The sequence below is a fragment of the Ursus maritimus genome, unplaced genomic scaffold (genome assembly GCF_017311325.1).
Source record: "Ursus maritimus isolate PB19 unplaced genomic scaffold, ASM1731132v1 scaffold_29, whole genome shotgun sequence".
NCBI classification, from domain to species: domain Eukaryota; kingdom Metazoa; phylum Chordata; class Mammalia; order Carnivora; family Ursidae; genus Ursus; species Ursus maritimus.
The window spans coordinates 14,051,446-14,075,832 of NW_024425452.1; the positions used below are offsets into that span (position 1 = coordinate 14,051,446).

The window sequence follows — 24,387 nt, forward strand, 5'->3', positions numbered from 1 at the left end:
AGGCTCCCCCCGTGATCCATCCTGACCTGGAGCACCTGGAGGTCCTGCTTCTCCCTTTTAAAGATTAAAAAAAAGAAGAGAGAATAGAGAATTTGATTTTCGGGCACACTTATAAAATAATAACACTAACTATTAAAGTATCTTAGATACAAACATAAAAATTACTTCTAAATTATTATTACTAATAATGTTATGTGGTCACAGATGGCAACTATACTTGTGAGTACAGCACAACATACGGAATTGTTGAATCACTATGCTGTAGCCCTGAAATTGTCTATAACATTTCAATAAAAAAAATGTAACACTGTATGTTAACTATACTTGAATAAAAAATAAACTTTCCAACTTTTGTTTGCTATTTTATTATTTACTTAATATCAAAGAAAAATTCTAACAAGAGTGCAGGATTTTTTTAGGTACAAGTATAGATTTCTATTAACAAATTAGGTAAAATGCCCAAATAAAAGGTAGATAGAAAAACTCATTCATAATCATGAAGCTATAGTCTTCATAGCACAAAGATGTTAGATGTCTCCAAGTTAATCAAAATTTAATGCATTTTCAAAAAAATCCCAAGAAGATTTTTGTTGTAATGTGGCAAAATGATTTTAGGATTTAAGTAGAAGAACAAATTACCAAATAGCCAAGACAATTCAGAAGACCAGGAGAGTGAAATGAATTTGATCCTGAACACACATTCAGCTATGGGAGTTAAGAGTGTACACCACCAACCCAGGGAGAGATAAAAGATCAGTGGAACAGAAAAGGGAGCCTTCAATAAGTTCAGTATCCAGAAAGGAACTGTAACTGCAGCAAATGGTACTTGGATATTAAGTATCATTTAAAAAATTAAAACTGAATAATCACACACATGCACACACAGAGAAAATAAGACCAAGGTATGAAAAACAACTTTAAATACTTTAGAAGAAAACATAAGAAACTGTATTTATAATCCGGGGGTAGAGAAGAATTTTTTAAATGTAATAAAACAAACCATAATAAATTCTGATTGTCTGACTATACTAAAAATATAATTGCTTATCATAAGGTATTTTAAAAGTCTAAAGACAGACTACAGATTAGAATAAACTTGCATGTAATAACAAAGGGTTAGCAAATTAGTATCTAGAATTTAAAAGCCTTCTAATACTCAATAAGAGAAATAACATAAAAAATAAAAATGGACTATATAAAATACATATGAAATTTAAAAATTCCTTCTGGATTTTTGATTTTAACCCTTCCTGACATCAAATAACTTACTATGAAATTCATGAAGTGACTATATAAATATCAAATCCATATATGGCAGCAGATAATTGAGTTAATTTATAAAATAACTCTTGATACTATACACTCATTCTTATGAGAATAGGGCATTATTCTTATCGCCAAAGTAAATGTGACCAAGGTTTATATCAATCCTTTCATATTTGTCTTTATTTTACTTTTTACTTTAAAGTTGATCATTCTGTTGGAATGGAGTCAATGGATTGGATCATTCTTCTGGGTCTATTAGAATTGATCATTCTAATTTGACCTTGCCTCCCAACAGTTGCATTTTAAAACCAAAATAAAGCTATCACTACAAATGGGGTTACTTATAAAGTTATTACCTGAAATTATTTGGAACTTTAACTTAGTATCCACCTATTTAAAATTAATACCTAAAATGTTTATTTTTGGATGGCTGTAAAAACTAGCTTAGTTTTCAGTTATATGCCTTTAAATGACTATGCTCAAATTATTTAAGCATCTTAAGCATCTTATTTTATACCTGCCCTTTCACATCCTCAAAACTTTTCCCAAATTGCCAGTGTATATACAAGTATCTGACACATACTTAACAATATATATTAGCTGAATTTATTCCTAAAATGTATAATATTCACAGGTCAGTACAGCTATTAAACTGCCAGGGGCAGTGTAATAAAGGGCGGGGAGGGGCACACACAGGCACACCCTCAAACATTTAGGTTTTTTGAAACCTAACAAGCATTAGGAGCCATGATTCTGTTTTCTGTTCAGCAAAGTGTTGCATCATAACAAGCAAAGTTCTCTGCAATTATACCACACTTTGTTTCATACCAGAGAAAACACTTCACTCTACGTGAGAACAAGAAAGGAAAGCAAAAGCATTTTTCTTGTAAATACTTCAAATGCCTGAGTTGAAAGAGGCAAGGGTGAAAGAGTCTCAGAATACATGTGCTGATGCATATGCCAACATTGTTTTCCATAGTTTCATATTCTAATGGATTCCTCAAAACCGTAGAAAATGAATCACAGAAGAACCACCAATAAAACCTGGCTAACATAATCAGCGATTAGAAAAAAAAAATTCAACCATATCACATTATGGAAACACGGATTCTCCTACTTTCATGAATTCTTGCATTTCATAAGCACAGTGAAATACCAACTCAAGCCAAATAGTTCATCTGTTCCAATATATTTACAAACATTAGCTGACAAGCTGACGGCTGACAACAGAGGGAGCAAAGAATAATGTTTCCCTGTAAATTAACCAAATTGGGAGGGGAAGTGCTGCCGGCCCATCATTCTACAGAAAAGCTTATGAAAATACCAAAGGCAAACAAAGATATATGTAGGATCCACTAAGTATAAAAGCTCTAGGTCAGAAAGTTTGAAAACTTAAAGGGATGTGTCAGGACCTACTACAACAGGGAAATACTGCAATGACTATACCTAAACTTAACATTCATATTAATAGTCGAGAGGATTCATCCAAGCCATTGGTTCTCATGTATGGCCCCCACATCAACTAGTTCAGCTTCAGTTCATGTGGGAACTTCAAAGGGCAAAATTTCAGGCCCTCCTCAGACCTAATGAATCAGAAGCTCGGGATGGTGGAACCCAGCATTTGGTTTTAACAGATGTCCAGCTGATTCTGATGATCTGAGGACCATGGCATAGGTCTTCTGTACGTCTTTAGGCCCCTTACCTTCTGTACGTCTTTAGGCCCCTTACCTTCTCCTACCTCCAGGAACTGTCATATGTGACTTGCTAAGCAAATCTGTAGTTTAGCTCTTCTGTATATAAAAGGAGGAGGGCAGTTGTCAAATAGTAGAAACAATAAATGTGGAATTACATAACTCCTTTGGCTGGTAAAAATTTCTTTTACTTCTTTGATGACCCAATCTTATTTTTTTTTCTAATTAGCAGGAGGTTTTTTTTTAAGAGTAACTAATTGTCATCAAGGATTATCAATAACGAAGTCTCCAAATTATGTGGGGATTTATTTTTATTCCTGCTTCATGTACACCATGATACATAATTATATGAACAAAACATCACCTATCGTTTATCATCCACAGCAGTGATTCTTACACCAGCTACATCAGAATCTTCTGAAGAATTCGTTAGACTGCAAATTGTGGACTCCACTCCAGAGACTCTGATTCAACAGGTGTGGGGCAATGCCAGGAATTAGCATTTCCAACCCGTTCCCCAAAAGTGCCAATTCGGTAGCCCTTGGCACTCTAGCCCAGAACTCAAGATACTCACACATCCTTTCTGCTCTTACCAACACCTCTCTACAATGACACTGTATATACAGCTTTACACGTGGCACTGAGTTTTAGGATGGCCAAGCTGTTCAACAGGTGTCTTGTTTACATAGGTGTTGTTTGCCTGACTTGCACATTCTTTAAAGGCAAGAAACACCTATGTGAGGTTTGTTATTTTTTTTTAATTACCTAGAATACTTAGAATTGCGCTGAGCAGAATATAAAACCATATATAAGGCTATATGTCCCCTGCTTTATAAACACTAAAGCGTATCAAGGAAGGAGGAATGGGTTGTTTATTCTTCAATGTTTAATTTCAAGGGGATAAAGGAAATGGAGGAAAAACACTGATGGATAGGGCTCAGCATTTGCTGTTGTAAAATTATGCACATTGGTTATCAAAAGATGGTAGTAAATAATCTTCACCTAGAAGTGTCCTCTTGATTGTCTGAATAATGTTTCATTGGGAGATGAAGGATGATTTCTTTTGGGCCATTTTCCATAAGATAATTAAATGCAATACAACAACCTGTGAAATTCAGTACTATGATCAGAACCTAACCTGATCATTTGATTGCTTTCATGGCCTGGAGAATCTGGTACATGTATATATGTTTGGCTGGTGGATAGAGCATGCCCCTAGCTCTAATTTATCATTCTGCTATCCTATTATTAATTTCTTTCTTGATATAAAAGAATTGAAAAAAGTTATGCTAAACATTATTTCTAAATCCAGTTTCTACAGTTAATGTCAAAGATGATTTATTCCACAAAAAGCAGCTATTTTTAAGAAGGAAATTTAACCAAAAACAGACATGTAAAACTTGCATTGCATGTGTATTTCCTTTCATGCTATGGTCTCTTGTACTTACCCACAAAAAAATTAAAAGAATGGAGAATAATTTAGTTTGTGGCCATAGCAACCCTCAAAATCAAAAAATAAAATATAATTTAATTTTGAGGAGATTCCTTATTTTACTGTTAAATACTTTATTTTGACTTTGATCTTACTACATGGTTTATTCTTAGTTTGTAAACAAATCTCCAGCATGCCAAAGGATAGATTGAAGATATAAGACCTAGGGAAGCTTCTCCCTGCTTACCGAATAAACAGACAAGAAGTTAGAGAGGAATCATGCAGAGAGGGGTATCACACAAACAAGGCCTGGAATTCTAGCTCTGCCATGTAACTGAATGCACTTCTGGATAAATTAATTCATCTGTCTTAATCCGACCTTACTGTCTAAGTGACATTAATACTCCCAATGTCATAGATTTTTTTTTTAACAAAATAAATTAAGAGGCTTTGTGAAAGTGCCTTGCACATCTCTAGGCACAGAGGGGAAGATACATAAAAGTTAGCTGCTCCACTGCCTCCAAAAAGTTGGGGTCTTAACAATCCTTTGTCTTACAATTTGTTTTAGGATGCATTCTTTCAAATAATACAGTATTTTTATATTTCTACTGCTATGGTTTAGCATTATTATTTAGAAAAAAAATGAGTATATAAAAAATACAGTTAATATTTTAGTATTTTAAAATGTCATAAAAACAGTAGAGTCAATAGTTTCATCATCATTTTCTATATTTGAGAAAGATTATTTGGGTGTAACGTGACTTTTCAACAATTTGGTGAAAGGAATTTTCATTGGTTATTAAATTACGGCTATGTGCTCTTGGACAAGTTATTAATCTTCTCCATTCCTTAGTTTCCTCATTTGTAAAAGGATAAAAAAATTTTTTTACTTAAAGGTCAGTGATTTATGAGATTAACGTGAGAATGCATATAAAGTGCTGGAAAAAGAGTCAGGCATGTAGTAAGTATCCAATAAATTATGTCTCTTGCTATCATGTGTCCTGTCCTGTGTTCACTTCTCTTCATATCCACTTTAAACACCATTTTTAGTATTTCAATTGTTAACTGAAATTCTCATCCCTTTACCTCACTGTTCATCTGCTGCACTTGCTTAGGCGAACCTCAATATTCAGTAAATCAAACCAAAATCCTCCTCAGATCCACTCCTGGGCTTCCAAGTATAGCAATGGGAGGGGGAAAACAGTATGACAGTCACAAAGATTATAACTTCCAGCTTCAACGCGACTTCAGCGAAGCTTCTCTATTTCCTTAATCTCCTCTGGGCCACATTTTCCACACAGCTAAATAAAAAGTTCTCCAATCAACAAAAACTGCCTTTTCCCTGTCTCTCAACTGGTGACAACCTGTACTTCTTTAGAGAAAACAGAAGTCAACCATCTTGCCACCAAATCAACACACTAACCTGAATTTTCATCCATCCATACTTTTTTTAACTTTTCTCTCTTTTTTATTTTTTTTTTAAGATTTTATTTGTTAGAGCACGGGTGGGGTTGGGGGGGCAGCATGTGCACGCGAGTGCAAGCAGGGGGGAGTGGCAGACAGAGGGAGAAGCAGGCTCCCTGCCGAGCAACAGGGCCTGATCCCAGGGTCCTGGGACCATGACCTAAGCTGAAGGCAGAGGCTTAATCAACTGAGCCACCAAGGTACCGCCCCCCCCTTTTCTTTTTAACAGTGAAACAGATATCCCTCCTTCAACCTAAGATAATCCCTTCCTTCTCTTCACTCTCCCATTCCTTCCCCTCTTCAAATGAAATAGAGCTCCTTACCAGGATTTAACTACTTGCTGGACATCTACGCTTAAATGTGCCACAGAACTCTTAAATGCACACATTGTATTTCTCATTTCTTCGCCTCCCCAACAGAAGACGTACTTAACCCATCCCAATAAATAATTCCATTAAATAAACATCAAACTTCACCATACATAAAAAGGAGATGCTCAAGAAATAAGACTAGTAAGCCACTCAAACTTTTACACTCCTATTAGAGGTCTAAATATAAAACATTTCAAATTGAGAAAATCTGCAGACAATATCCAAACAAAACTACTAAATGAAAAGCAGAAAATGAGAACCCAAACATTTCAGTAAATTTCCCTCACACAAAAATAAACATGAAGCAGGAAAAAACTGCAGCAAAATGCCATAACCTGGATTAATGTTATACAAGCATTTTCAGATGTAAACAAGGAAGATATAAAATAGGAATTCAGGAAATAAATTGAAAAGACAAAATAACCTCAGATATTACAATTAAATTACTAGAAACTAAGGGAGAAATATTTTACTTTAAATTTTTAAAGGCACTGAAGAAAAAAACTAAACATAGCCAATGACCACATTGAGGAAGAAGCATAGCGAACAGTGCATCGTGCACATAGTAATATAACAAAATTACAACATAAGCATTATGACAAACGTAAGACCAACCTACCAGTGAAGAAAAACAGACTCAATCTCTGAAAAGAAAAAAATTTCAGATTGCTTTTAAAAGCAAAGACCAACTCTATGCCTGAGATAAGAGAAACAACTAAAAATTACTGAAAAAGCATACAATAGAATGTGCAAAGTTTAGCAAGCAAATAAGAATAATCAAAACGAAGAAATGCAATTCTGATATATAAGACAAAGTAGACTTCCAGCTAAAAATTATTAGGGGAGACAAAAAAGTGATAGCAATCATATCAAAAGCCACAATCCAAAATGAAGATGTAACAGTTATGAATACGCATGCAACAAATAAAAACCACATTCATGAAACAGAGGATAGAAGAAGACTAGATGAAAATGACGAGAGGACACAAGACAGGTAAAACAAAACAAAAATTAAGTATATAGAATATTTGAACAAGATATTCAATAAAGAAAATTTTACAAATGTATACTGAGTTTTACATTCTCAAAACAGAGATTTACCTTCTTATATGACAGGAAACATTTCTGACAATTGAACATCTAAGAAGTCCAAGAAAAAAACTACAACAAATCCCATTAAGAAGATATTATGCAAATAATAATCTCTGATAAAGTGCAATAAAACCAGAAGTTGACGACAGAATCAGAAGAATTTTCAATCTAAAATTTTTTAAACTTTTAAACAATTTCTAGGAAAAAGAGAAAATCAAAATTACAGGATTTCTAAAAAGTAATGTTAATGAAAACACTGCATATTAAAATCAAGGGAATACAACTGAAGCAATAATAAAAAAATATGTATAAAGCTAAATACAAAAAGCAAAAAAATTGTAAATGCAATGAAAATAAGTGAATTCACTTCCCAGTTGTAAAATCTAGAAAAATGTAAGAAAAAAGAAGGAAGGAAGGAAGTAGTAAAAACAAAAAAACAAAAACAAAAACAAAAAACCAGAAATGGAAAATCAATGAAGTTAAAATTTAAATTACAATGTTGGATCTTTGGGGAAAAAAAAAAACCCAACATAATAAAGAAGCCAAAATCTCATTTATAATCAAGCAAAAAAAAAAAAAAAAAAAGTATAAAGCGAAAGCATAAATATTCAAAGAAATAACAAAGGGAGAATAATTACTGAAACCAAAAAAAAATTTTAAAAACCATGAAAGGAATTTGCACAATTCTATACAAATCATTTGAAAAATCAAGATGGAAAGACTAATTTCCTAAGAGAACGAAGTTTACTATTATTGACCCTGTGAGGGATAGAGTGCTTAAGCCAACCAATTTCCATGTAAGAAATAAGAAAAAGTTATCAAGAAGCTATTCAAAACAAAGAGCATCAGGCCCAGATGATAATGGAGAAGATGAGGAAAAACCATGCAGTGCATGAATTCAGTTGTAACCACCAATAACAAATGATTATTACATAATATATAATACCAGGAATGAAAGAACATTAAAAATCATACATTAAAAGGACAAGAATATAGCAAAAAAATAAGCACATAGATCAATGTAATAGAACAGAAAGCCCAGAAATAAACCCACATGTATATGGTCAATTAATCTTTGACAAAACAGGAAAAAATATTCAATGGGAAAAAGAGTCGATCTTTTCAACAAATGATGTTGGGAAAACTGGACAGCTACATGCAAAAGAATGAAACTGGACTCCTGGCTTACACCAAACAAAAAGATAAATTCAAAATGAAATAAGGACTTAACTGTGAGACCTGAAACTACAAAAATCCTAGAAAAGAGTGCAGGCAGTAATTTCTCCAACATCAGCCATAACAACTTTTTTCTAGGTATGTCTCCTGAGGCAAGAGAAATGAAAGCAAAAATAAACAATTGGGACTACATCAAAGTAAAAAGCTTCTGCACAGCAAAGGAAACAATCAACAAAACTAAAAAATTTCTGAATGGGAAAATATATTTGCAAATGACATCTCTGATAAAGGGTTAGTATCCAAAATTATATAAAGAATTTACACAACTCAACTACTAAAAAACAAATAATCCATAACTCATTGTTACAACCATAACTCTCCTCAAATAAGTGTAAAGATATGTATATACTCTCCTCTCTGAAAGTTTAAGCTTCATCTCAGCCCTTTTGCCCCATCTTGAGTAGGAGCTGGACTTGGTAACTCAATTCCAAAAAAAATGTGCAAGGAAAAAAGCAGTAACTTCACAGTGAAGAAACACGACAAATACTACCATAACCAAATCATCAAAGTTAATATAATCAATGATTAGTCATGTGATAGCATATATACTCTCTAATATGATGAGATGGGCACTTCACCTTTGTGTTATCCTTCCCTCCCCACCAAAAAAAAAACCCTATAATTCCAGCCTAATCATGAGGAAAACATCAGAAAAACTCACAGTGAGTGACATTCTACAAAATACCTAACCAAAGCTCGTCAAAACTGTCAAAGTTACGAAAAACAAGAAAAGGCTGAAATTATCAGAGATTAGAAGAAACTAAGGATATAACAAAATAATGCTACGTGGTATATCCTCAATTAGATCATGGAACAGAAAAAGGACATTTGTGAAAAACTTATAAAATTCAAATAAAGTATGGAGTGCAATTTACAGCAATATGTAGATATTGATTTCTTAGTTTTGACAAATGTGCCATAGTAATATAAGATGTAAACATCAGGAGAAACCGGGTAAAGTGTGTAAGGGAACTCCGTATACTGTATCTGCAACTTTCCTGTAAATCTATATTCCAAACTAAAAAGTATACTTAATAAAACTCAGAAGGCTTTTTTGTAAAATTTTTCAAGCTGACACTCAAGCTTATATGGAATTTATATACCTAGTACATCCATTACAATTTTAAAAAGCAAAACAAATTTAGATACTTACACTGTCAGATTTCAAGACTATAAGGCTATGACAATCAAGACAGTGTGTTGTTGACAAAAGGACAGAGGTATAGATTAGTGGAACAGAATCAAGAGTCCAAAAATAGTTTCACATGCATCAATCAAATCTTATTTGGCAAAATCCTCATGTAATTCAATGGGAAATGATAGTTTTTTTAATAAATGATGCTGAAAGAATTGGGTGTACTAATAGAAAAAAAATCAATCTTGACTTTTTCCTCATGCCATACATAGAAATTAAAATGATCAAAATGGATCACAGGCCTAAATTTATAGGCTAAGATGATAAAGTTTTAGAAAATACACATGTTCTAAATATAAGTATTTAGAAAAATTGAATTTTTTTCTTTTAGAAGAGGAGAAAATCTTATAAACTTAAATTAGGTAAATATTCTTAAATATGACACAAAAGGCATGAACCACATTAGCAGTCACTCCCAATTTCCTTCCAGCCACTTGTGCTCTATTTTCAGCCCTCTGCAACCTCCAATCTACTTTCTATCCCTGTGGATTTGCCCATTCTGAATATGGAGTTTTAGTTTGCATTTCCATGATGACTGGCCATGTTGACATCTTTTTATGGGCTTGTTGCCACTGGTATTATCTTCTTTTGTGACATGTCTATTCAAAACATTTGACATTTTAAAAACTTGGGTTTTTATCTTCTTATTAATGAGTAATAAGACTTCTTTACGTATTCTGGATATATGTCCTTTATCAGATATATGTTTGAAAATACTTTCTTGACATCTTTTTCACTTTCTTAATTGTGCCTTTTGATAGGACAAAGTTTTTAATCTAGATGAAGTCCAATTTCTTAATTTTTTTTTGTATTGGGAGTGACTGCTAATGGGTATAAGGTTTCTTTCTGAAGTGATGAAAATATTCTAAAATTAGATTGCAGTGATGATTGAATAACTGTAAATATGCTCAAAACTACTGAATTGTGTGTACAATAAATTAAATAGGTAAACTGTATAATGTGTGGCTTCTTTATGAATAAAGCTGTTAAAAAGTGAAATAAGGTTTACACTTATAAGTATCTTCATGCAAACATGCTACCCAGATTAATTTCAAAAAGGGAAATAAACTAGGGGCTCCTGGGTGGCTCAGTCAGTTAAGCACCTGCCTTGGGCTCAAGTCATGACCCCCAGGGTCCTAGGATCAAGCCCCGAGTAGGGCTCCCTGCTCAGCAGAGAGGTTGCTTCTCCTTCTCCCTCTGCCTCTCCCCCTCCTCTCATGTGCTCTCTCAAATAAATCAATAAAATACTAAAAAAAAAAAGGGGGGGGGCAAACACTAGAAAAAGAAGAACTAAGCCCAAAGTTAGCTGGAGGAAGGAAATAATTAAAATTAGACCAAGAATAAATGAAACAGAGAATACAAAAACAAAATAAAAATAATTAAAGCCAGAGTTGATTTTTTAAAAAGATCTAAAATATGGGCAAATCCTTAGCTAGATTAAGAAAAAAAAAAGAAGACTCAAATAAAATCAGAAACAAAAGAGGAGACATTACAGTTGATGCCACAGAAATAAAAAAGATCACAAGGGACTATTATGAATAATTATATGCCAACAAATTGGACAAACTAGAAGAAATGGATAAATTCCTAGAAACATAAAACCTAACAAGACTAAATTAAGAAGAAAGAGAAAACCTGAACAGACCAATAACAAATAAGGAGACTGAATCAGTAATCAAAAATTTTCTAATAAAGAAAGTTCCAGGACAGGCAGACTTCACATGTAAATTCCACTAATCATTTAAAGAATTAATAGGAATCCTTCATAAAATCTTCCAAAAAATAAAAGGGAGAACAGTTCCCAAATCATTTTATGAGGCTATTATTAGCCTGATACTAAAGCCAAATAAACCACCACAAGGAAAGAAAACTACAGGCCAATATCCTTAATGAACATATATGCAGAAGTCCTGAACAAACAGTATCAAGCTGAATTCAAGAGCACATTGAAAGGACCATCCACCATAATCAAGTGGGATTTATCCCTGGGATACAAAGATGACAGTATATACAAATCAATGTGATACACCAGATTAACAGAAAAAAAGATTAAAAATCTTATGATCATTTCAAGAAATGTAGAAAAAATATTTGACAAAACTCAACACCATTTATGATTAGAACTCTCATAAAACTATGTATAGAAGGAATTTAACTCAAACTCAACACAATAAGGATCACATATATATGAAAAACCCACAGTGAACATCATATTTAATGATGAAAAACTGAAAGCTTTCCCTTTAAGATCAGGAACACAACAAAGATGCCCACTCTTGCCACTTCTTTACAACACAGTAGTGGAAGTACTAGCCAGAGAAATTAGGCAAGAAAAAGAAAGAAATAACATTCAAAGTAAAATTGTCTCTGTAGATGGCATGATCTCATATACAGAAAAACCTAAAGAGTCCATCAAAAAACTGTCAAAACTAATAAATTCAGTAAAGTTGCAGGATACAAAATCAACATACAAAAATCAGTTGCATTTTTATACACTAACAGCAAAGCATACAAAAAGGAAATTAAGAAAGCAACCATATTTATAATAGCATCAAAAATAATAAAACACTTTGAAATAAACTAAACCAAGAAGGACAAAGACTTATACACTAAAAACTACAAAACACTGATAAAAGAAATTAAAGAAGACAAATAAATGAAAAGTCATCCCTAAACCCTAGTTCATGGATTGGAACATTTTTTATTGTTAAAATGTCCACATTACCACAAATGGTCTACAGATTTGACGCAATCCCTATCAAAATCCCAGTGGCATTTTTTTATATAAATAGAGAAAAGAATCCCCAAATTCCTACGTTCAATCCAGGAACCAAAAGCATAGGCAACAAAGGCAAAATTAGACACGTGGGACTACATCAAACCAAAAAGCTTCTGCACAAAAAAGAAAACCATCAACAAAATGAAAAGGCAACCCACAGATTGGGAGAAAACATTTGCAAGCCATATATCTGATAAAGGGTTAATATCCAAAATATATAAGAAACTCCTACAATTCAATAGCAATAACAACCCAATTTAAAAATGAGCAAAGGAACTGAATAGTCAATTCTGCAAAAAGACATAAATGACCAACAAGTATATGAAAAGGTGCTCAACATCACTAATCAACAGGGAAATGCAATCAAAACCACAATGAAATATCACCTCAAATCCGTTAGGGAGGGACTATTAGCCAAAAAAACAAAAACAAAACAAACAAAAAAAGACAAATCTTGGCAAGGATGTGGAGAAACCGGAAGCCCTGTATACTGTTGGTGGGAATATAGACTGATATAGTCATTATGGAAAAGGGTTATAGAGGTTCCTCGAAAAATTAAAGAGATAAGTACCGTATGCTACGGCAATCTTGCTTCTGGGTATATAATCAAAGGAATGGAAATCAGGATCTTGAAGACATACCTGTTCACTGCAGCATTATTCACAATAGTCAAAACATAAAAGCAACTTAAATCCGTTGACAGTTGAATGAATAAAGAAAATGTGATATCTAGATAGATAAAGACACACACACACACACACACACACGCACGCACGCACGTCATCCTCAAAAAAAAAAAAAGGAAATCCTGCCATTTGTTACAACATGGATGAACCCAGAAGACATACACTAAGTGAAACAAGCCAGACATAGAATGACAAATACTATATGATCCCACTTATATGTGGAATCTAAAACTGTCAAAGTCATAGAAGCAGAGAGTAGAATGGTGGTTACCAGGGACTGAGGAGAGGGAGAAACAGGGAAGTATTGGTCAAAGGGTCAAGTTTCAATTACGTAAAATGAGTAAGTCATAGAAATCTATCGTACAGCTTAGTGTCTACAGTCAACAATGCTGCAGTGCAAACTTTAAAATCAGCTAAGAAGGCCGACCTTACATTAAATGCTGTCATCACCAAAACAATAATAATAAATAAAGAGAGAAGGAAGAAACTTTTGGAGGCAACAGATATTTATGGCATTGATTGTGGTGATGGTTCCATGAGAATATACTTATGTACAAACTCACCAAGTTGTATACATGAAATATGTAATTTCTGTACGTCAATGAAACCTCAATAAAGCGGATTTTTTTTAAAAAAGCTCAAAAAGGGACCTTAAAGCAATGCTCCAATCAAAAAATGGACAAAGAAACTAATTCCTTATAGAATACATTCTCTGACAAGTACTATGCTGGGTGCTCTATCGCTCTCAGTCCCTACCACACCATTCTAAGTAGGTAGCATTTATCCCATTTTTTAAATGGAAAAAACTGGAAGGTCAAAGTATTTGTCAAAGGACATACAGCTAGTTAGAAAAAGTCACTGAGTAGTGGAAATCCAACTCAGTTCTATTCTCTAAACTTTACTACCTCCCAAAAATATAATTGCATTTCTTGGGGCACATGGGCTAATTATAACAAGATAAAGTAATGAATCATGGAACTTTACATCAAAAACTAGGGATGTACTGCATGGTGACTAACATAATATAATAAAAAATTATTATAAAATTTAAAAAAAAGAAGATAAAGAAAAATTAAATTAGATGAATGCCAAATTTTCAGGTAAAGTAAAGAACCTGTGTTCTTTAATAAAGAGAGACTAGATTATAAACTCCATAAAAATAAGGGTTGTGACAGTTTTCCTCCCCTCTGTATGTCTAGCACCTAATAAATATCAATAAATATCTGTTTAATTAACAAATCTGAAATAAAATACAGAATCAGTGAAATATAATTAACAACACATGACTGAGCTCTTTAAAATGAGCCCCAATATTTTACATTCAGGAAGCACTATTTATAATCTTTAAGGAATCATGGATATTTGGGGAACTTTCTTTCATAATACTTAAGCAAATAAACGAACAATTTGTCCAAAAGAAAAGACCAAGAAAATCTGGACTGCATTTCTGAGCAAGTTTGGCCTGATGATTAGGGAACATGACGACATCTCTAAATCCAATGCTTGACCATGCAGCCTCACTGGCTGATAGATTATACAAATCCTCTCCTGAGGTATTCAAAACACTTACAGAACAATTAGGTGGGCTGTTGGCACATTCCAGATAGACTGACTTAAATATATACACATGATTGATATCTTTATATTTAACAAGCTACAGCATAGAAAGTCCATTTCTATTTGATAATTAACCCCAAAAAGTTGTAAGAATATGATGGTGCTAACCCATCATCGTAAGGGCATGTGCCTTTGAGTTTTTCAGGGCTGGTGAATGACAGGCACTTTGCAGTTCCTCTTGCTCTAATTCTCTCACACTCATACCACACAATTGATAAAGAAGTTGTTAAGATTAAGGATGAAGTCCCCCAACCTCCCACCCAAGTACCTCCCTTATCGGGAGATAAGAGCTTGGTACCTCTGCTTCTCACCCACCAAACAAACCCATTTGAATGGCTTATCAAAGAAGTTCAATCTTCTAATATCCAGGGATTTTATTTTTGACACCTAAGAATTCACAATAGACACAAAAGAAATTTACTAACATTTTTAAATTACAGTAAAACAACTTTCAGCTCATTATTTTATACCAATGTCATAATGTAAAAAAAGTCAAGTATCAGTACATTTTTCTAACGTTCACTCGCAAGTTACAGAATTTGGTTTTCTTATGTAAATACCTTGTAACCAGGACTACCCATTAATCCATCCTTTCCATGTCTTCCTGGTTCTCCCTGAAAAATAAATATGGGTATTTTAATACATTTTTTGTACTACTTTTTCCTTTTAAAGAAGACAGTATAAGATCATTTTTATTTAAAGTAAATACTCAAGAGCTTTTTCTATAAAACTCACAGCACGTCCAGGAAGGCCAGGAAAACCAGCATTCCCCTTTTCACCTTTTGCACCCTGTATTAAAAACAAACACTTAGAAAACAATCCGTGCAATAATTTTATTTTTAAGTTTTGTTTTGGTTTTTTGTTTGTTTTTTAAAGATTTATTTATTTATTTGACAGAGAGAGAGAGAGAGCCAGCGAGAGAGGGAATACAGGCAGGGGGAATGGGAGAGGAAGAAGCAGGCTCCCAGCGGAGAAGCCTTATGTGGGGCTCGATCCCAGGACTCTGGGAGCCGAAGGCAGATGCTTAATGACTGAGCTACCCAGACGCCCCCTAAGTTTTGTTTTTTTACTCAAAAAAAAGTTGTATTTTTTGTTTGCTTAGCCTTCTGACTCTGTGCTTATGCCTTCAACACTTCCACAGTGATTTTCTGCTCCTCAATAAAGAACGCATGCTTGACCTTGGATGGGCATATTTAGCACACATGGAACCACCATGGGCCCCCGCAGACATGTTTTTTCATTTTAGGCAAATTCCTAAGACTTTAGGTCTCGCAGCACAAATTCTTTGAAGTTGGTTTGGGCACACACATGTGGATCTTGGTGATTTCCCAATTTTCTTGGTATAAAGGTAAACAATTCTTCTACCAGAGGTTCTGGTCAGTCAAGTTTTGTCAGAGGCTGTACTGTAGGATAGCCTGTGATGGTAGCTGGACCATTCGGGAAGCTTCTAGACACCATCCCCAGAGGAGGTACAACAAGGATTTAAAAATTCCAACTCAATCTCAAGTTAAAAAGTGAACCTCTTTATGTAGTGACAGAATTCATGGAACTACGGCTTGTGCTGGCTCTACAACTTCCGGCAAAGCATTACTTTACCAGGCCAGCCGACACAAGACATTAAAAACAACGGTGAATGCAGAATTATTACAAGCATCTAAACATAGAAACCACATCATGGCAAAATTAAAAAGCAGTGAGTATTTTAAATGTAATAAACAACACAATCTTCCTTCAATGTGAAGAAATCGGAAGGCCCGTAACAGTGATCCTCCATGGACCTGCTGTTAAGCAGCTGCCACTTCCTCCCAAGGAATCTCTCTCGATAAATACTTTAAAAATTCAGAGTGGTCAATCACATGATGTATTCTTATAAAATACTACACACCAGGTATTATTCTATTTTTTCATTATTCTAAATGAATTTCCTGAGAAAGGTGAACAAAGCTAATTGCTATAATGGTGAGTGAGCTGGGACTGAAAAACCAGTTTTCTCCTTTCATGACATCCAAAGTCCCATACAGATACTTTGTTTTATAATCCATACTTCCCTTTTTGCCATAAAATCCAGTTGATCCTTTATCTCCTTTGGGGCCCATTTCACCCTAAAAGACAAAATATAAATACTGAATTTTATTTTTATTCTTTTAAGTTTTTTATTTTAATTTCAGTATTTACTTTTTAAATGTATTTCTCCATTCATTCAAGTTTTCTTTTTATATCCATCATTAAAATATTGTAGTTTTCTCCATAAAATTATTACACATTTTTATTAGTTTTTCCTTATGTATGTATAATATTTTATTACCTATTCTTTTTAACATTTTTTATTTAATTTCAATTAATTAACATATAATGTATTATTGGTTTCAGGGGTACAGGCCTGTGAATCATCAGTCTTATATAACACCCAGTGCTCATTACATCATGTACCCTCGTTAATGCCCATCACCCAGTTACCCCGTTATGTCTCTTTTCATGTGATTTAACCAGGGGATTCTTCTGAGTGTAGTTGAAGAAAATGTGTATTCTATTTCTCTTGTTTTATTTATATCTTTTTAAACCATGTATTCTGAAGTATGCTTCAAGTAAAAGTGTTCTTGTTGAAAGAAAAAATAACTGAGGGTACTCATTTAAAATAAAGCATATCAGTGGGGAGGTGGGGGATGGGTAAAATAGGTAATGGGGATTAAGAGTAAACTTATGATGAGAACTGAGTAATGAGGTATAGAATTGTTGAATCACTACATCATACACCTGAAACTAATATGACACTGTATGTTCACTAACCGGAATTAAATTATTGAATTTTAGGGAAATATGAAAATTGCCCTTAAAGCTTAAAGAAAAAAAAAGCACCAATTACAAACAGCAAGGTTTAATTGCCAACATAAAATAAAGTAGAAATAATTTAAGGTTTGTTTACAAAAGCCCTATTTTTGAGGCTTTATGAAGAAAAACAAGGAAAAATAAGGATAGTCGGTATCATAACAGGGCCTAAAGTACTAGACTTAGAGTTAAAAGAATTTCCATATATCAAAACTTACTCATCAATGTTTAAATACCATAAAATTTCTGACTGGGTATTTTAAACAAAATTTGTAAAAAGTTTTATGTAAACTACGATAGTAATCCAATCATTTACTTTAATATACTTTATATTTGCGCATTTATTTATAACACATTTATAACATAAAGAACTTTTAATTTAAAATAAAATGCAACATTGCTAAATAATAAAAGACTAGATTTTTTTCAACCTTTAATCCTGGCATGCCATGAAGCCCGGGAAAACCAGGAAGTCCACGGTCACCCTGAAAATAAAACTAAAATTAATGAAAGAAAATATATTTCAGCCTAAAAAATATCATCATACATTCTTCAACTTCACCCTTGTCAAAATCCACTGGAAAACAATCTTCCAACAGTTCAATGCATATCTACATTAAAACCCTATCTGTATGAAAGATCAATCCTCATTTATAGGGTTTCCTTTACGATTAGAAAAGGGAAGTATTTTGAGACTTAGGTGAACTTGTTCCAGTTCTGTGAAAAATGCTGTTGGTATATTTACATTTCTTTATATTTATATTTCTTTATATTTATATTTCAGGGGGAGGTGCAAGCACAAGGGGGAGGGGTCGAAGAAGGGGGAGGGAGAGAGAGAGAATCTTAAGCATGCTCAGCATGCAGTCCAATACAGGGCTCCATCTCATGACCCTGAGATAATGACTTGAGCCGAAATCAAGAGCTAGTTGCTTAACAGACTGAACCACTCAGGTGCCCCAAATGCTGTTGGTATTTTAATAGGGATTACACTGAATGTGTAGATTGCTTTGGGTAGCGTGGACATTAACTCTTCTAATCCTTGGGTATAAAATATCTTTCCATTGTATCATTTTCAATTTCTTTCATCAGTGTTCTATAGTTTTCAGAGTAAAGGTCTTTCACCTCCTTGGTTAAATCAAAAAACATGGAGACAAATGAAAATGAAAACCCAATGATCCAAAATTTTGGAGATGCAGCAAAAAACTATTAGTAGTACATGAACTCAGTGAAGTTGCAGGATACAAAATTAATACCCCCAAATCAGTAGCATTTCTATGCACTAATAATGAAACAGCAGAAAGAGAAATTCAGAAAAGAACCACATTCACAACTGCACCAAAAAGAATGAAATACCTAGGGATAAACTTAACCACGGAAGTAAAATACCTGTGCTTTGAAAACTGTAATTCAATGTAATCCCTATCAAAGCACCACCAGCATTTTTTCAGAACTAGAACAAATAACGCTAAAATTTGTATGGAACCACAAAAGACCCCAAATAGCCAAAGAAATCTTGAGAAAGAAGAAAAAAGCTGGAGGTATCGTACTTCGAGATTTCAAGATACACTGCAAAGCTATAGTAATCAAAACAGTATGGTATTGGCACAAAAATAAACACATAGATAATAAAATAGCCCAGAAATAAACCCGTGCTTATATGGTCAATTAATCTATAACAAACAAAGGAAGAATATACAAATGGGGAAAAGACAGTTTCTTCATAAATGGTGCTGGGAAAACTGGACAATTACATGCAAAAAATGAAACTGGAACACTTTCTAACACCATACACAAAAATAAACTCAAAGGGAATAAAGACTTAAATTTGAGACCTGAAACCAGAAAAATTCTAGAAGAGAGAGAGCACAGGCAATAACTTCTCTGACATTGGCCATCACAACATTTTTCTGGATATGTCTGCTACACCCAAGGAAATAAAAGCAAAAATAAACTATGTGGCTACATCAAAATAAAAATGTTTTGCACAGCAAAGGAATTATCAATAAAACAGACAACCTATTGAATGGGAGAAGATATTTGCAAATAATATAACCAATAAGGGGTTAATGTTTTTAAAATATAAAGAACTTAGACAACTCAACACCAAAAAAATCTGATTTTAAAATGAGTAAAGGATCTGAACATACATTTTTCCAACAAAGACTACAGATGGCCAAAAGACACATGAAAGATGCTCAACATCAGTCATTATCAGGGAAATGCAAACCAAAACCACAATGAGGTTTCACTCACACCTGTCAAAATGGCTAAAATAAAAAAGTTAAGAAATAACAAGTATTGGCAAGGATGTGAAGAAAAAGGAAACTGGCACAGCCACTGTGAAAACAGCATGGAGTTACCTCAAACAATTAAAAAGAGAAATACCATTTCATCCAAAATTCCACCACTAGGTATTTGCACAAAGAAAATAAAAACGTTAATTCAAAAAGATATATGGACCTCTATGTTTACTGCAGCATTATTTATAATAGCCAAGATAGGGAAGCAGTTCAAGTGTCCATCAACTGATGAACAGATTTTTAAAAATGTGGTAAGAATGTATGTATATATAATGGAATATTATGCAGCAGTAAAAAGAATGATATTTTGCCCTTTGCAACAATATGGATGGACCCAGAGAGTATTATGCTAAGCGAAGTCAGACTGAGAAAGACAAATACCATATGATTTCACTCATATGTGGAATCCAAAAAAACAAAACAAACAAACAAAAAGCAGAATCAGACCTATAACTTACAGAGAACAAACTGATGGCTGCCAGAGGGAAGAGGGGTGGGGAGATGGTCAAAGTGGGTGAAGGGGTATAGGATATACAGGCTCCCAGTTATGGAACGAAAAAATCAAGGAATAAAAGGTACAGCATAGGGAATACAGTCAATGATATTATAGTAACATTGTATGGTGACAGATGGAAGCTATATTTGTGGTGAGCATAGCATAATATTTAGAGACACTGAATCACTATACTGTACACCTGAAATTAATGTAGCATTGTGTGTCAGCTACACTTAAAAAAAATTAAAAACTTACACCTCAATTTTTAAAAAATTATTCACACATTTTAAAGAGTGACATAGTTATTGAAGTTACGGATAAAACCCTCCAAAGGCAGCTTTTTTCATTCTAAACTTGCATATCTCTATCAGCTCAAATCACCAGACCCCATGGTTACCATTGCTACTGCATTTTCAGTTTCCAGCATTATCTACTGACCTCCCACTGTGAAAGAAGAGGATCAACCTCTCAAACCATCCAACACCCCCTCCCCATCTCCACTTCTAGGAAGCACAAATCCCCTTAGCTTTCTATTCCGACTTTGTTTAAATCAATAGTCATCGTTTCTCATACTAAGATTCACAACTAAGCCATTAAATATGCTGACTGCTTACCTTTTCTTGCCCTACATGTAGTTAAAAGTTGCCTGTTTTGGTAGGCGGCAGGGGGTTGACTGCATAGTTTCCTATAAACTTACTACAATATTGAACTCCAATCTCCAACTGTCATAATCACTTTGAAATATACTCATATACATTGAAACTTCGATATTCTTTGTCTTTTCTAAAGCCTTCTTATTTGTTGCAGTATACATTCACTCTCCTCTCTATTCCCTCGTTAGGGGAATATATCATCCCACAGCTTCCTGAAAAGGAATTCATGGGAGACAACTTTTTGAAACCTTAAATTTCTGAAAATATCTTTATTCTATTCACTAACATAATTAATAATTCACATACAGAAGTATAGTTTAGAATTTTTTTCTTTCAGACCCTTGAAGGCTCTGCTCCATTCCCTTCTTGACTTTAAGTGTCACTAGTGTGATGTTTGAAGCCTTTCTGATTCTGATCATTTGTATAGAACTTTTTTTTTTTTTTTTTTTTTTGGTGGCTGTAGGGATTTTCCCTCTCAGAAAGCATGTAGGATCTCCTGTTTGCTTAAAGTGTCTTACAATGTAAAACTGTACAATATTAAGCATAGATATGGTCATAATCATGTATTATGCTAAGTATTATGGAAGACTTTTCATCTATAATGACCCCATGCTTACACATTTGGACCCAGACCACACACCCAAACTCCATCCACATTTCACATGAACAACCGTCCCTTGGCTACCTCTTGTCTACTGCCTTAGAAGGCACTCAGCAGGACAGAGACAGGAAAGAGGACTGCAGACCCTGGGAATGGAAGTGGGGTGTTCTATGCAAGGAGTGTCAGGACCCAGGATCTGGAATGTGGTCTACAAGGGGGTCATGTGCTACAGGAGTGCCTCTATATTGGCCCTGAAGACCAATCACTTCCTACCAAGGAACACAGCTGAAGCACCATCTATCAGGGGTTCTCCCTCAGGGCACTAATAACAATTTGTCCAAGTCTTCTTTTCAGGTCTTTTATCAACTTCTTCTAAGACTTTTTGCTAATCTTTAATTTTCTTAAGATATTTTCTGGTTCCTGAAGATCAGTTCATATGGAAGCTGATGATAAACTCTCAATGAGTACTGTTCAATGACTGAGATTCTTTATCTAAGGTGTGGCTGGGCCATTTCACTAAATAGCTCTGGTTATCAGTGGATTCCCCATAGAAGGATCTTCTTTGCCTATAGTTGTAGCACAACTCCACCTTTTCTCTCCAGTCTAGAGACCTTCAGTTTTATCTTCTCTGATAATAAACTTATACATCCTGCCAGGGCAGAAGAAGGGAGATTCACTTAACTGTACAGAGGTTAGGAAGGGATAGCAGGATCTCACTGTTCTTAAAGGAATATTCAACCATGCTTCCATTTTTTAATTTTTAAAAGATTTTATTTGTCAGAGAGAGAAAGATCGAGAAGGAGCACACAAGCAAGGGCGAGTGGCAGGCAGAGGGAGAAGCAGGCTCCCTGCTGAGCAAAGAGCCCGATGTAGGACTCAATCCCAGGACCCTGGGATCATGACCTGAGCCAAAGGCAAATGCTTAACTGACTGAGCCACCTAGGAGTCCCTAGGCTTCCATTTTTAGCTCTGTCTTCAATTCACTTCTATTTTCAGAAATACTTTGTATTACCACTTCCTAAGGTTTTGGGATAACTGTGTGTGTGTGTGTGTGTGTGTGTGTGTGTGTGTGTGTGTGTACGCAAAAGGGATTCTCATATGAATCTCATTATCACTTTTTATTTTAAAATTGAGCTTGCTTGGGTCCTTTCAGATTCTAAAAATGTAAAGCTATTATCTTCTTTTTTAATTCTCTGTGTCATGCTAGGTTTTATTATAATTATTATTCCATGATTGTTGCTTTACGGGAGTTTATGAGATAGAGAAGTTAATGTGTATGTTCTACTCTTCTCTTTCATCAAGAAGCCCTCGTGACTTATTGATGCTTAAACAGTAATATCCAGAGCATCTTTCCCTCTAGGGAGGTAGGTTCCCATCAGTCCACCGTTAGAGGAGACAGCAGGACAGATATAAGAGAAGGAAAATACAAATTGATAAAGTACACACATGGTGTAATCTCCAATTGTTCCCATGATACTTTCCCCTGGGAGGCTTTAAACTTCCTGGACAGGATTATTACTATGACCTCTTGTGTAGGGGCGCTAATATTCATTCACTTAACTCTGTTTTATGCTGAACCAATTTCATTCTTTATCCACTCTGGTTAATTGCAGGACAATCTGGAAATGTATTTATCTGACTAGACCAATATACTATTGGCCTTGTTAATTGAAAAAACAAACAAACAACCTTACTTTTTAACAACTGATCTATTCCACAGATTGAAATATTCCTTTCTACTAGTGAAAGAACGGGAGCCATTATAAAATAAATTTTTACAGAGGGGAACTGGGGCTGCATGTCCAGAAATTCCATCACCTTCTCCCATAAGAACTGAGGTCAAATAAGAAATAAAAATTACAATATATTTTAGATCTGTTTTATATGTTTAGTTCCTTTAATTTATCTGTAAGTGTATCTGATATAAAAAGTATGCTAGGCTTATTACGATTATATCCAAAAACCTATTCACATTTTACTACCACAGAGAAGATTTTCATCTGGGCACACAGCTTCCCAACTAGAGACTCTATTTCCTAGGCTCCTTTGCAGTTAAGCAGAGCCACCTAACAAAGTTCTTGCTAGCAGAATGTGTAACTACAGCCTGCAACTCCCACAGAATTTATTAAAAGGAAAGTTACTGCTATGACTTCTCTTTCCTCTTCCCATCAGATAAGAATGCAGGTAATACAGTGACTAGCGATGTAGCTTTGTCTACGTGGAAGAGAACAGCACTCTAAGGGAGACTAGACTAACAAGATGGAAAAACATGAGTCTTTGGATGAGTACGTTAACAACTGATTACAGCAGACTTCTTTCTCATTTACACCACTGCGTTTTGGGGGTTTGTTTCTGGTCTAAACAGGAATAGTATTTTTTGGCTTTTTGTAAAGACTGTCCTTGTGGGTAATAGCTTTCCCTTGGCCATTTTAATTTTCCACTGAAGATTAAAAACAATCTGTGTGTGTATGAGAGAGAAAGACAAAAGACCCACTAAAAGCCCACACATTCTAGAGCTTATTAATCCTAAAATGCAACAATTTAACTGAAGAATAAGAGAAAAAAATATTCAGGGGGAGACCAAGAGGCACAACAAGACAACTGAATGATACTCTTTCCCCTACATGTAGACTCCTAATATGAGAACCAAAACTACTTTTTGATTTTTTTTTCCTTTTTGCT

General features: G+C 34.3%; 1 protein-coding gene across 2 annotated transcripts in view; it reads right to left on the bottom strand.

Annotated features, from left to right (window-relative positions):
• Positions 1–24,387, bottom strand: part of COL21A1 (collagen type XXI alpha 1 chain) — a 119,686-nt gene that overhangs the window by 39,843 nt on the left and 55,456 nt on the right. For both annotated transcript variants that reach the window (XM_008691759.2, XM_040643590.1), the window contains 5 exons: positions 18,087–18,140; positions 16,878–16,931; positions 15,565–15,618; positions 15,390–15,443; positions 1–54 (listed from right to left, as the gene is read on the bottom strand). In XM_008691759.2, coding sequence (XP_008689981.1) covers positions 1–54; positions 15,390–15,443; positions 15,565–15,618; positions 16,878–16,931; positions 18,087–18,140 — 270 coding nt within the window. The remainder of the gene's footprint in view (positions 55–15,389; positions 15,444–15,564; positions 15,619–16,877; positions 16,932–18,086; positions 18,141–24,387) is intronic.